This window comes from Martes martes (assembly GCF_963455335.1).
Source record: "Martes martes genome assembly, chromosome: 7".
Classification (NCBI taxonomy): Eukaryota; Metazoa; Chordata; class Mammalia; order Carnivora; family Mustelidae; genus Martes; species Martes martes.
This window is the reverse complement of record NC_137894.1, coordinates 30,844,494-30,859,668: the sequence shown is the minus strand read 5'-3', so window position 1 is coordinate 30,859,668 and position 15,175 is coordinate 30,844,494. Positions and strand designations below refer to the sequence as shown.

General features: G+C 45.8%; 1 protein-coding gene across 1 annotated transcript in view; it reads left to right on the top strand.

Moving 5' to 3' along the window:
- Positions 1–10,280: 10,280 nt before the first annotated feature.
- The window catches only part of ARID3B (AT-rich interaction domain 3B), a 55,400-nt gene continuing 50,505 nt past the window's right edge, over positions 10,281–15,175 (top strand). The window contains exons 1-2 of the mRNA XM_080807572.1: positions 10,281–10,356; positions 12,863–13,494. Of these exons, the coding sequence (XP_080663698.1) occupies positions 12,940–13,494 (555 nt within the window). The 5' untranslated portion in view covers positions 10,281–10,356; positions 12,863–12,939. The remainder of the gene's footprint in view (positions 10,357–12,862; positions 13,495–15,175) is intronic.

Sequence of the window (15,175 nt, the reverse complement as noted above, 5' to 3'; positions counted from 1 at the left end):
TCGTTCAGGCCAATTAAAGAGGACTACGATCCAAATTTTCATATGAATGCCATAACTGGATAGGACTTCTTGTGGTCTCCCTTTGGGGAAGGATGAGTATATTTGGTGACCAGAAAGACCAACTGTAACAGAGACCTCTTGCTGTCTGCCAAAAGCCATTATTCTCTGCAGGCACACACCCCTTCCAATTCGGGAGTGGCCATATGACAAAGTTTTCTCCAATGTAATGTGACTGGAAGCAACGTGTACCACTTTGTGACTATGGGGTGGGACAGCACAAGAAGGAAGAGCCTAGGGTCCTGAACACCAGCAATGAAAGACAGCCATGTCCCTGACCTGAGTATCTGCCCAGGACTGTCAGGTAAGCAAGAAATAAACTATCTGTGGGCGCCTGGGTGGCTCAGTTGGTTAAGCATTTGCCTTTGGCTCAGGTCATGATCTCAGGGTCCTGGGATCCAGCCCCGCATCGGGCTCTCTGCTCAGCAGGGAGTCTGCTTCTCTCTCTCTCTCCCTCTGCCCCTCTCCACTGCTTGTTCTCTCTCTCTCTCTCAAATAAGTAAAATCTTTTAAACAAAAACAAAACAAAACAAAAAAGAAACTATTTTGCTGAGTCACATTTTGGATCTGTTTGTTGCAGTATACCCCATAAGTCATACAGTATACCCCATGAGATATACCCCATGAGTCATGCTTGTTCCACATAATGATTACATACGTACATCCTTTAAAACACAATTATTAATGGTAACATACTAATCAACCTTTAACAAATCTTGCTTTTTTTCATTTAATGTCTTGGGAAGTGTTCCATATCAGTCCATTAAAAACTTCCTCATTTTTTCTTCACTTTCTTTTTCACTTCTTGATAGTGTATTTAACTATTTATTTAACCAGTTCCCAACTGATGGGCATTTAGGCTGTTTCTGGTCCTTTGTTAGACACTTTCATGCTCATGTTCTTTCAGTTGGTCCTCTGCAAATGCAAGATACAGGTCAGCCTCATGTTCAGAATGCTCTAGTTTTACTCTCTGATGCGGGACATAGCTTCTTTTAGCCAAATTGCAAAGTTAATATGTGACATTATTGATTCTCCATGGCACACTAGGATAAATTGTATATTAAAAAATAAACTCAGGGACACCTGGGTGGCTCAGTGGGTTAAGCCGCTGCCTTTGGCTCAGGTCATGATCCCAGGGTCCTGGGATCGAGTCCCGAATTGGGCTCCTTGCTCAGCAGGGAGCCTGCTTCTCCCTCTGCCTCTGCCTGCCACTCTGCCTCCTTGTGTGCTCGCTCTCTCGCGCTCTCTCTGACAAATAAATAAATAAAATCTTAAAAAATAATAATAATAAACTCAAATGGTTACAAGTGAAATACTGACACTACTGGGAGGAACATGGCATGGTGGTCACCAGCATGAATTACAGTCAGACAGCCCTGGGTTCAAATCCCAGCCCTGCTCCCTACAACATGTAACTTAACCTTGGGCACGTTACTTAACTCCTGTGAGCATGTTATCTCACCTGTGAAATGGGCATTATTGTGAGGATTAAATGAGAAGGTAAGTGAAGCACTTAGCACATAATAACTATCAGTTAAGAAGTACTATAGATTTTTCCTTAACATAACCTTTTTTTCCTTAATATAGCATTTTTTTTAATTTTATTTATTTATTTGACAGACAGAGATCACAAGTAGGCAGAGAAGCAGGCAGAGAAAGGAGGAAGCAGGCTCCCTGCTGAGCAGAGAGCCCGATGTGGGGCTCGATCCCAGGACCCTGGGATCATGACCCAAGCCGAAGGCAGAGGCTTTAACCCACTGAGCCACCCAGGCGCCCCTAATATAGCATTTCTAACAGCAAAAGTTAGACTTGACTCTGAGGTTAGGGCATGCATCGTAAATATCTTTATTCTTAAGATGGGAATTGTTTTTCAAAAGATTAAATCATTCAAGTTTTTTTCTTTTTTGAAATAATTTTTATTTTACATATTTTTCTGTAATTTGGTAGTTACTTTTAAAATTCTACCACTGGCATCTTCCCAAGTCAGTAGAAATTATGGACTTCATTGTTTTTAATGGCTATACCCATTTTGGAGATAACTTTTCTTTTTCATAAGGACAAAGCCCTCAAATTTTGTGACTGTTCATGAGTTTTCTATCAAACAATTAGGGTTCAACTGTATTGGGTCAGGACTGATCCCATATTACAGGTCCAGGAAATCAGTCATTGTCAATGTTATCATTGATGTTAAAACAAATGACACAGAGACTTCACTGCTTTGGGGAGTGAGAAAGAATTGTAGAAAACGCATGCAAATGTAAATGCCATTCTCCTAGCACTTGAATTCCAGAAGTGAAACTGGATGGCTGAACTGTCCATATTAGGAAATGACTGGTTGCTTGATGACCACACAGTTAAGCTCAGTAGTTTGCTTTTCAGGGGGGCGGGGGTGGCATGGAAGGGAATTGGTCAGGAGGATATTATTGTTAGATAAGTTAGTTTTAGAACCACTCTATTCTCTTCCAGCATAATCTCAGTGCAGTCATAAGCATTATAAAATCAAACTTTCACTTCAGTTGGAGAGCCTGAAAACCCAGCTCAGTTGGGTTATTTTCTTTGTTTTTTAATGCAGGGGGCTTGAGCTCACGACCCTGAAATCAAGCCCTAAGCTGAGAACAAGAGTTTGATGCTTAACCAACTGAGCCACCCAGGAGCGCCCCCAGCTCAGTTTTTAAAGGTGAAGTTTCTGGATCAGATTCCCAAATAAGGTTATCTGTTATTCCCTGAAACTGCAGCAGGTGAAAATCCTATGTTAAGATTGGCTTGAGTCAAAGCTTTCAAAATATGCTCTTGCTATAAAGTAGTAAATGAAGGCACAGGATACAGACAAGCCCTTTCCACCTCTCTGGCATTGCATGTGGTTCACCTTAATAAAATACCAGGGGCTCCCTTTATGCTATACTCAGTTTTCTTTAGCTAAGAATGAGGGCTAAGATAGCAGTAAGCCAGCACTGGGGACCTGGCTGTGTCATGTGCTTTGTGGGGACAATAAAGATATGATGAGCCAGGCACCCAAACTCCTCAAGCCGCACAAAGCCAAGTGTTCCCAGCCCTATATTTGAGAAACTCCTTTCCTCCACCCCATATTTGGGAAGCTTCTTTTTCACTGAAGTTTCTCTAGGATACCTCGCATCCTCTGAGCCCATGTTTCCAAAATACTTACTGTCCTAAATTCTCTATACTTTAGTCCTGAAATTGACAGTTGTGTTGTTGTTGTTTTTTAATTCAGAGAGAACAAGAATCCTGGCCAACCTTAACAGTAGAAAATGCATATTACTGTTCTTGATAAATCAGCATTCAGTGTTGGTGCTTGGAAATAAATATTTTTTTTGGTGGAAAAAAGCCCCCGGGCATGTGTAGGCGTCTGTGGACACATTTGTGGCAACTGGTTGGCTCCATGATTCTTCCAGCCAACCAAGCTCCCTGCCAGCCCAGCTTCAGCTCAGACATCCTCTCCTCTTAGCCTCACCAGCACTTGACAGTGTCGAGCTTATCACAGCTCCACTGGGTGGGGAGCCAGATGGCTTCCAAAAAACCCCCTGACCAGAGGCATAGACCTATGACCAGATGTTGCGTTCTGGGACAGATGGCTTGAAACGCCTCCTGCTGTCTTTTGCTCTGACAGTCTGCGGGACCATTGAGTGCGAGAGCCATCACAGAAATCTGGCTGGAGTTTGCAAAGACAGCTTTCAATTAACCATCAAGGAGAGTGAGACAATCCAAGGGTGAGTCAAAAGCAGTCACTTTGGGATCAGTGAGTCACTTGTTAATTGCTTTAGAGGTTTGACTTGTTCTGTTCCTCAGTGACGGAACCATACAGTCAAGGCAGTCCATCAGGATGTTGGCCAATCCCAGAGCCACAGGTTGGAAAGGACCTTTGCAGTGAGAGTAGGTCAAAAGGGAATACGGCAGGAGAGCAGCTACCTGCAAAAGAAGGCTGGCTACAGAAGAAGGGAGTCCCTGTTACTTTGAAGGCATTCTCCAAGCTCAGCTTTGGGTCTCAGCTGTTGGGTGCTGACAGTTTTCCAGGGTTGACAGGCTTGTGGAAGCTCACATGTCAGGTAACTCAAGTCATCAGACACCAAGTAACAAACTGCCTGATTCAAAATATGAACAGGGCAGTAGAAGAAAGGACTGAAGCATCAGCCTGACGGGCTTACCCTTCCTGCTCCATGGGAAAACACGCAGCACAGTGAAAGCCCAGTCAGGCCGCAGACAACATTACTGGTGCCTCCAGCTCCGTGAGGAGGTCCCCTCAGGAATCTGTGGACTTGATCCACCACCTTTCATACCCCACCGGATGGTCACATTCCTTCTCTACATTTACTCGGCAGAGGCTTTACACACGCTCCGAGAGGCTCCTGAGGCTATACCTTGATCTCAGGATAAGAGGAAACCTTAATCATCTGGTCACACTTTAATTTTCCATGGCATTAAAGGTATAGTAACTGCAGGACAGTCCTCTCCTGCCTTACGAGGCTAGTCAATCCTGCAAAACCTCTCATGGAACCAATGCAAGCTGAAAATGTCATCAGTGGTCATTTCAATGGGAAAACATTTTGTGTTTCTTGAGTCCCCAAACTGATACTCATTCATGCTCAAACGTCAAATCTCATTGAGACAGATCCAATTACATGAACAATTAATATTGGCTATCATGAATGCAAACGGAAGCCATCTTTCCCTTAACTAGTTATGACTAAATTACATGATTATTCTATAATATGACCATTTCCCTGTTGTTTCTTAGTTTTTACGTCCTGTACATGTAAGCTTAAATTTAAGACAAAACATACATACAAATGACACTCAATACTTATACAATTCAACCGTTAGCTTAAAAAAAAAAAAAAAGAGCAATAGGGGCGTCCAGGTGGCTCAGTCAATAAGCATCTGCCTTAAGCTCAGGTCATGATCCCAGGGCTCTGGGATAGAGCCCCGCATCGGGCTCCCTGCTCAGGAGGAAGCCTGCTTCTCCCTCTCCCACTCCCCCTGTTTATGTTACTTCTCTCGCTGTCTCTTTCTCTGTCAAATAAATAAATAAAATATTTAATAAATAAATAAATAGCAATAAAATCAGTGAAAACCACACAAATGTTATTAGTTTTACTGAACAAGTTGAAATACAACGGACATGACATGTAAGATTACCCCTGCTGTAAATAAGCAAAACAGTGAGAAATCAGATGGGACAGTATAAAGTAACCTAGATTAGCCACGTGAAGGGGATGTATGGTGGCTCTCTTCTTTAGGTGCTAAGCAGCTCCAAGAAGTACATCCAACTAAATCCAGCCTATTAGATACAAAGAAATGCCCTGGGTGTCCTTTATCTTTTATTGAAAAATTAACCCACCTCAAAATTTATTGCTTTAACTTTAAAACAATAAACATTATTTTTCACTGGTCTGTGGGTTCACTGGGGGTTTCTTTGGGTCTGAGCCAGCACAGCTGGACTTAGTCTACAGTAGCCTGGCTCACATGTCCAGGGCTTGGCAGGCTAATTGGTCTAAGGGGCCACACTCATATGTCTGGCAATGGGTTAGATGTCAGATTAGGTGTTGACATCCTTTCTCTCCTCACCCATCAGGTCAGCTCTGAGTTTTTCACAAGGTGACAGAAGAGTTCCCAGCAGCAAGGAGAGCAAGCCACCATTTATAAGCACTTTTTAAAGAATCTCTTTCTATCAGATTTGCTAATGTTCCATAGAACAAAGCAAGTCACATGGCCAAGCCTAGATTCAAAGGGAGGAGAGACTACATCTCTTGAGGGGAGAAGCTGGAAAATATCAAGGCTATTCTGTTCAATTCTATCATGGAAGCCAAAATAGAGAGATTGAATGATACTCCTTATAATCTGAATGGGTGATTTATCTCAGGGTTTAAACATATTTCCACTGGGATGGGAGGAGACTTTTCTGTTTTAACAACTGAGATCATCTAGTAAGGCTGCCATCTTGGGTACGCTACTGCACCTGACGGAAAGAGTTAAAACCAAAGAGGAAGGCTACGGCTCTGCAGGCCACATGAAGAAATTTCAGTCTTGATCCCAAGAGCAACAGGAAACCATAGAACATGTTAAGGAAAGATAAGATCACTTGGGCTGTGGTGAGGATAGTAATTCTAGAAACTTTTCTGGAAAGGGGAATAGTGAGATAAGCCTTTCGTCATAGACTATGGGGTCAAGGGAAAGATTTGTTTGTTTGTTTGTTTGTTTTAAAGCAAAAGATGGTTGAAACTAGAGCTTGATAGACTACTGATGGAATGATACAATACTGCAAGAGGTTAGAGGGAGAGCCCTGGGAACTGGGAAGGGAAACTCCAGCATGCATGAAATGTTTGGCTTACAAAAAATTGTCATATAATAAAATTGACTGTATTTTGCTGTATCGTTCTATGGGTTTCAGAAGAGTCCCATCTCCCCAAACCCTGCATTTTGCTATTTCTTTATACTCACTCCTTTACCCCTAACTACTGGCAACCACTGACTTATTCTCCATCACTACAGTGCTCATCTTTTCAAGAGTGTCACTTTGAGATTAGCTTTTTCATTCAGCAGAATGATTTTATTATTATGTTGGTATAATGCCAAGTTGTTGGGTATATCAATATTTTATTCTTTTATATTGCTGAGTAGTACCCCACTGGGGTCGGCTTCTGATACCATTCCCTGGGTGAGTATATGGTTTCACTATTCTACCAGTTATTCAGGCCAAAACCTTGGCTTCATCTTTGACTCGACTCTCTTCTTCAACCTACACATCCATCAGCAAATCCTCGTGGCTTTACTTTCAGAATAGACCTAGAATCTGACTTCTTAATACCTGCACCGCTGTCATCAAGTTCAGGCCACCACCTTCCTTTGCCAGGGCAAGTGCTTCTACTCTTTCCCCTTGCCCTGCAGTCTGTTCTGCACACAACAGCTAGATTGAGTCTTTTAGAGACTGAAATCTGATCAGGCCACTCTTCTGCTCAAAACTCTCCAGTGGTTTCAGTGTTGACAATCCAGAGTTGTCACCATGGCCTAAAAGACCCAGAGGATTGGGACCCTAACTACCTCTCTGATCTCTTTTCTGTCACCATCCCCCTCACTCACTCTGTTTCAGCTCTAGGGGTCTCTTTGCTATTCCGTTAGTAAGCCAAGCATGCTCCTGCCTCAGAGAATTTGAACCTGCTGTCTCCTCTGTTTAGAACACTCCCTTCATAGATATGCACATGGCTCAGCCCATCAAATCAATTCCAGTTTCTACTTATCAGTCCCTCTCTAATACCTAAAATAGCAGCTACCTGACACCATTGTCTAACCCCTACTCTGCTTTGTTCTTTGTCATAGCACACATATATTTTTCTCTCTTAACACTAGAAAAATCTTTTAGGATGAGGACTTTGTTCACTGCTTAACAAGCACCTAAACAGGTGCCTTGCTTGGCATATAGAGCGAGTTCAATGAATATTTTTTATTTAGTAAGTTATAGAAGGAAAAGACAGAATGGGAACACATGTCAATTTCTAGATCTTAAGACATTCTACATTTATTTCATTTTAATTTCGGTATAGTTATCATACAGCATTATATTAGTTTTGGGTATACAATACAGTGATTTCATAATTCTATACATCATCCAGTGCTCAAATGCACTCCTTAATCCCCATCATCTGTATCACCCATCTCCCCACCCATCTCCCCTCTGGTAACCATTAGTTTGTTCTCTATGGTTTTTGTTTCAGTTTGGTTTTGGTTATTTTTTGTTTTTTGGGGGGTTTTTTTATATTTTATTTATTTGACAGAGAGAGACAGCAAGAGAGGGAATACAAGCAGTGGGAAGCAGGCTTCCCACTGAGCAGGAAGCCTGATGTGGGGCTCGATCCCAGGACCCTGAGAACATGACCAGAGCTGAAGGCAGACACTGCGCAACTGAGCCACCCAGGCGCCCAAGTTTGTTCTCTATAGTTAAGAGTCTGTTTCTTGGTTTGTCTCTCCCCCGACCCCATGTTACTTTTTTTTTTTTTTTTTAAGATTTTATTGACTGAGAGAGATAGCAAGAGAAGGAACACAAGCAGAGGGAGCTGGAGAAGGAGAAGCAGGTTCCCCACTGAGCAGGGAGCCCAATGCAGGGCTTGATCCCAGGAATCTGGGATCATGACCTAAGCAGAAGGCGGATAGTTAATGACTGAGCCACCCAGACACCCACTGTTTGTTTCTTTTTTTTTTTTTTTAAAGATTTTTATTTATTTATTTATTTGACAGACAGATCACAAGTAGGCAGAGAGGCAGGCAGAGAGAGAAGGGAGGAAGCAGGCTCCCTGCTGAGCAGAGAGCCTGATGCGGGGCTTGATCCCAGGATGCTGGGATCATGACCTGAGCCGAAGGCAGAGGCTTTAACCCACTGAGCCACCCAGGCTCCCCCCACTGTTTGTTTCTTAAGTTCCACATGTGAGTGAAATCATATGGTATTTGTCTTCCTTTGCCTGACTTACTGCACATAGCATTATACTCTAATTCTATCCCAGTGTTGCAAATGGCAAGATTTCATTCTTTTTTATGGTTAAATAATATTCCATTGTGTATATATCACATCTTCTTTATACATTCTCTATTGATGGACACTCAGGCTATTTTTATAATCATCTGGCTATTGTAAATAATGCTGCAACAAATATAGGGGTGCATGTATTCTTTTTATTTAGTGTTTCTGTATTTGGGCGGTATAGGGCATTCTGCTTTTTCTATTACTTATACAGTAAGATAATCAGGGGAAGGTGTATGGGAAATGTAGGGCTATAGATTTGCAGAGACAGAGAAAAGCAAGTTAACTAGAAAAATATTGTAATGAAATTTCCAGGCATTGTTCAGAGCCCATTTAAGGTTGAAATTAATAATTTAGTGATGCCAGTCTGTTCAGCAAGTCAATTTTCTACAACAAGATACAGGCATGGAGAAGCATGTTGGTCCATCTAGGGTGGAAAACTTCGGTGGGGAAAAGAGTGGTGGGCAGGCTTAGGAGTAAGAGTAGGATTGTAATGGGATACCATTGTATCTAAGATGCATTAAGAGGGGAAGTGAAGGACGCCTGGATGGCTCAGTTGGTTACGCGACTGCCTTCAGCTCAGGTCATGATCCTGGAGTCTCCCAATCGGGTCCCACCTCAGGCTTCCTGACCTTCTCCTCGCTCATGCTCTCTGCCCACTCTCTCTCTCAAGTAAATAAATATAAAAGAAAACCTTTTAAAAAGGAGGGGGGAGTGAAGAATGTGGACTAATGGGGGCTTTCAACGGATTAGAGGTACTGATAAAGTTAAAAAAAAGTTAAGTTCTTGAACAGTCAAGCTGAAAGGACATCAGGCTGTAACTGGGCAGAAGGATGTTCCAATTAGTAATCTGTGACGCGATAACGTTTCTGGTGACAAGGTACAGGTTTTTATTTAGGACTGGTAGGCTGATGTAAGGGCCGCTAGAGATGAGGCCCGGACGGTAACCCGGCAGTTTGACTGAAATTATCAAGGTGGAAGCTAGAGAGGATAAAAGTAAGACAGGAGCTGGACGAAGCAAGACGATCTGGAAGAGGCGGTTAAACAGGTGGCAAAGTCTTAAAAGCGTTGGGGAAGCAAGGGTTTTTACAAGAGGTGACCGTATTCGGCACATAGCTCCCCGACCTCCTGAACCTGGGGAGTGAGAATACTAATTCTCCAAGGAATGAAGTACCCTCGAGGGACAGCCAGGTCTCCGTCGGAGAAGTTCAGAAAAAACTGATCTGGAAGCGGGAATCTCGGGGGAAGAGCGATATGAGAGCAGTGAACTGGGGAGGGGAAGCAGAAGAAAACACGGACACGCCTCGTCCCTAATTTACCTTCCTCCCAACAGGACGCTGCGCCTCACCAAACCCCGCAACTAGAAAACAGGCTAAGAGTGGACGCCGACCGGCTCTTTCCAACTCCGCGCGGAAGTCCTCGCACCGGAACGCCGCGATGTCTGCGCTTTCCCATTGGCGGAAACTTCCGCCAGCGTCAGTCCGCTTCCGCCAACGACTCGATCGGGCGGGGCCGTCCCTAGAAGTCACTTCCGTTTGACCCCGCCCCTCGGTCCCTTTTTGGCCGCTTCCGGCCTTAGGCCCCGCCCCTGTCCAATGGGGCCCCGCCCCCACCCCGCCCCGGGCTCGCGGCCCCGGCCCCGCGGCGCCGCTTCCGGTGCGGGCCCCGCCCCGGCTGTGGCCCCCGGCTGCGGAGGAGTCCGAGACGCAGCTGCTTCGCCGGGGCCTGAGCAGTCGCCACCACCCCCACCGGCGGACCCGGAGCGCCCCGCACAGGTAAGCCGCGTGGGGCCCGGCTCCTTCCGTCGCGCGGGAGCGGGGGGCTGTAGCAGGTGGAGGGGCCGGAGGGGTGCGAGGGGAGGCAGGTGTGTGGGGGGAGACGCGAAGGCGCGGGCTGGCAGAGCACGGGGCCGACGGAGGAAAAGTGAGAGAGCTGGGAGGAGAGCTGAAGCGCCCTGCAACCCTTAGGGTGATTTGAGATAAAGAGATGGGAAGAGTGAGGGCCCCCGGGAACTGAGAGGGCGAGGGTAGGTGGGGTTGGGGCGATCGAAGAAGAGCCAGCGGATTGGCTGGGAGGGCTTGGTAGAGGTAAAAGTGATAGGGCTGGCCTGGGGGGGGGGGTGCTGGCGTAACCCGGGAAGGAGGTATGGGGCTTCAAGGGGACCGGGGCCAGAGGGATCCGGGAGCGAAGGTAGCGGGAATGGAAGGGGAGGCCGGGCTCAAAGCTTCAAGCAGTCCGTTGCGCCGGGCAGGGTGGTCCGAGAACTTTAGGGGAAATGGGGGAGGGGGCCGCGTGAAGTGATGAAGTGGTTTAGATTTCTGAGACACAAGTTTTCGAATTGTAGGCAGGTGGTATTGTTGTTTGGATCTTTCGGCTTAGGGACGGCGTAGATGGGCTCTTTGGGGGAGGGTGTGTGTATTGAGTTGTGGAACTGAGTCATCTCAATCTTACTAAAGAGGCAGTGAGACACCTCCCCCTCTGCTGGGGACAGCACACTGAGAAGATGGTGCCACAGGACAAGAAGCAGTTGTTCAAAGACTGGCAGGACTCAGTTGAAAAGTGATTCCTCTTGTGATTGATTGCCTGTAGTGATTATAAGGAAAATTAAAATGACCGCCGAATTATTTGCTTTATTCTTTTGTTTAATTTTTTTTACGCTAATTGTTTTTATCCTAACTGAATACTTTTGCCAGCTGGATTTAATGTGGGTGTAAATCTTTTCATGTTACACTATAAAAAGGGCTAAAGCAGAATGAAAGCAGTGCGACAGGCATAACTCACACTTTCTCAAGTGCCAAGAGAGGAAGTAAAGGCAGTAAGAGGCAAATTGGAATTTGAATCTTTCACAGATTCCAAAAGGCAAAAGCAGTGCTTCTCAGATGAACAGACAATGAGGATTTTTATCTTTACTTTTTTGCCTAGCATTAAAAATTGCACCTTTTCCCCCTACTCATTAAAAGATTAGTAAATGCAAGCGGTTTTTATTGCTGGGGATGTGATTCCTTCCCCCATGAATTTTTGAAGATGCTGAAGACATGTAGTATTTTTAATCTTTATACTCAGTTCTAAAACAGTGAAACAATGCAAATATCAAGTCTCGACCTGTGCAGTGGAGCTTCTTTCATGTGATGACAGCATTGCACACCATGTTGCAAGTCCTGTTCACCTAAAATTTGCCCGTGCATAGTAATCCATTCAGTTATGGAGACTTGACGAGGAAACATAACTCAAGTGAGGTTTGTTGGGGCTGGAGCTCTGGAGAGGAGGAAGGGAAAGGAGGAGCTAGAGTGGAGAAGAGGGTGTGAAAGGGGGCTGTGTTTGGAGACTGATTGGTATAAGAATGCTGATAAACCTGCCCCCAGAATACTTTTGGCCTGAAAGCCTTTTCTGTTTGTGTTTGTCCTAGATATCATAGTAGAAGTGAATCAGAAGAAAAAGGGCTGTGAAGAGATTCACTTGGCTGTTTATGAAAAAGAGGCATTAGCTTGTTGTTTAGACAATATCGATGTCTGTTTCAGTTTAATTAACTTTAAAATCTCCAGAGGAATCCCCCCCTGTTTGTTTTTTGAGTGACCACTGCAATTTGAAACTCTTGCCTCCTTGGGTGTTTCTTTCATGTTGTTGAAATTGGATTCTTTCTGAGGCCGTAATGTACAGTTAGCGGGGCTCAGCCCACTTGAAAAGCAGGCCGGCAATTCGATCTGGGAAAATCTGAAAAGTTTAAACCTAAGAGCAGTTTGCTGTGTTCTGCTTTTGTAAGAGAGAACTCATTCTGTCTGCCTGATAGCTCTGTGTCTAGTTAGGACGGTACTTTCTCTGATGGGCCTGGGAACATAAGCCTCATTCTCTCTTTTGTAGGCAGGCCCTTCTTTCCTTCATTATTGTGATTTTTCATATTCACAACCTTTGTGCAGTGCAAACCCGGTTGCCTTTTCAGTAATAAAGAGGCCAGCGTTTGATAATGTCAAGAAAGATCAGGACACAGATGTTCGCAGGGAGATGCCATCAGGATGTACTTCTTTTTAAACCCACAGCCGTCCACCATTGCTGAGACTCATCCCGCATTTCCTCTCTTAATTCCTGTTCTTCACACTGTTCCCTACCACTCCCCCCCTGCCCTCCCACCCTTCCTCCTCCTAGAACCCAGGCTTTAGAAGCATATGTTTAGTGTTCAGAACCCCCACCCTTTATCAGAAAAAAGAAAGTCTTTTAATACCTGTTTTACCATTGTTTTTCCCCCCCTTGTTTCTCCTTCTTTGTGGTTTCTGTTAATCACTTAAGGTTTAGACCCAGTGTGCCTGCCGGGCTGTCCCCAGCTTCAGAGCCATGCCAGTTGGTGGCTGAAGCTTGAGGCAGTGATGGAGCCCCTGGCACGACAGAAGCAGCCGCGGCAGCCACCGCCACAGCAGGCCCCACACCTGGCGCCTCTGCAGATGGATGCCAGAGAGAAGCAGGGGCAGCAGATGAGAGAAGCCCCATTCTTGTATGCCCAGAAGCTGGTCGCACAGCAGACTCTCCTTTCTGCGCCCCCCGGGAGGCCATCTGGCAGCCCTACCCTGGGCCCCCTGGCCAGAGGGCCACCGGCTGCCACCGTGGCCCGAGTTTTTGAACAGAGCAACGTGAACTCCGAGCCTGAGGAGGAGGAGGGAGGTCTGGAAGATGAGGATGGGGATGATGAAGTTGCAGAGGTGGCTGAGAAAGAGGCCCAGGCCGCGTCCAAGTATTTCCATGTGCAGAAAGTGGCTCGCCAGGACCCCAGAGCAGTGCCTGGATCTGGTCTGCTTCCAGCACCAGGGCTCCCACTGCGTGGCCAGCAAGCTAAAGAAGACCATACCAAAGATGCTTCCAAGGCCCCACCTTCAGTCTCCACAGCTGGGCAGCCGAGCTGGAATCTGGATGAGCAGCTCAAGCAGGTCAGTCTTCATGGTGCAGGGGGTCATTTGTTCTTCCTAAAGGCTGGGCGAGAAGAGTCCTGCCAGGGCCAGCATCTCTGCCAGTCCGCGCCTTCTCACCCCACCTCTGTGACCCAACAGCCTAGCCATGAATAGACTTTGAATTTCTTTTTTCATACTTGTTTTCTTGATTACAGCAATGAAATGTGCAGGTTATAGTCCTAATATATTGTTTCAAATGGGATGTGAAAGAATGTCAGTACAGTCTTTTTTTTTTTTTTTTTTTAAAGGAAGGATGAGGTTGCAACAGTGTTATGCGGGATATCTAAAAATGCAATGTGTGACTCTAATTACAGTTCTTTTAGTGAAAGAACAATCTTGCCTAAGACCGTTCCTTAGCTCCAGGCTAAACCAGGATCATGCCCTTTAAGGACAGTTTTGTTGTTTTGCAGTTACATATAGATGACAAGAAGCACTTCCGTTGTGTATATTTTCCAACAAAGAACATTGCAGACATTTCATTTCACCCTTACACCATCCCCTTTGAAAGAGGAAGGGGTAGGGGCGCCTGGGTGGCTCAGTGGGTTAAAGCCTCTGCCTTTGGCTCAGGTCATGATCCCAGGGTCCTGGGATCGAGCCCTGCATCAGGCTCTCTGCTCGGCGGGGAGCTGGCTTCCCCCTCTCCCTCTGCCTGCCTCTCTGGCTACTTGTGATCTCTCTCTGTCAAATGAATAAATAAAATCTTTAGAAGAAAAAAAAAAAGGAAGGAAGAAAGAGGAAGGGGTAGACCTCAAAATTCCCAGTTTAGCCAAGGCAAACTTAGTTGGTTTTCAAACATGGGTGAGCATCACAGTCCTCCCGAGAGCTTTAAAAAATACAGATTCTAGGGTCTGAAAGAATTATATTGGGGTGGAGCCTAGGAATCTGTGTTCTTAACCAGGCCTTTGGTTTCTAATTGCTCTTCCCTTTCTGACCTGCCGTGCAGTTTTTCCTCACCCAAAGAGCCGGAGTGCTGCTGATGGGTTGTTCCAGGTTAAGTGACTCACCGATGCTTAGACAGGGAGCTTGTGACAAAGCTGTAGTACCTGGGTACTTCCTATAAATACAGGCTCTTCAGTGGCCCAGTGGTGCTCTTTGGAAATCCGTTGTGAAGAGCTGTGGGTTTTCACAGGGCGACTGAGAAGTCATCTAAGAAAGGTCCTTTGGAGCCTGAAAAATCAGCGTCTTTGTAGAAAGGAGCCCTGTGTAGTTGATCAGAGTTTTAGCGCAGCGGTATTTGCAGTGGATTCCAGAGCCTGCAAAGTGGGGTTCAGTTCCCATCTCTTCCAGTTATTACCCTTGTGATCTTTCCGGAGGGCTGTCAGTCTCTCTGAGCGTGGGTCTTTCATCCCTGAAGTGAAAATGACGAAGCGTGCCTTTCCCAGGGATGGTGAGAGGTCTGACTGAGCTAGCGCCTGGTCAGTCGTCGTGCTCCCCGTGCTTCTCTCTGCATAGAGCATCATCCTCTGCTGCAGACCCACGGACAGGACAGGCTGGGCTTGGAAGCAAGGCAGAAGATGCCGAGGTGCCCCGGGGTTTTCCCTCGGCTCGCCCAGCGGTAGTGGCTGGGCTGGGACTTGGATCGGAGAGTCCCAGCTTCCACGACAGCGGCAGCCTGGCCGCCAGCCCAGACCCGCCTCCTGGCTGATTGCTTTAGTTTAGC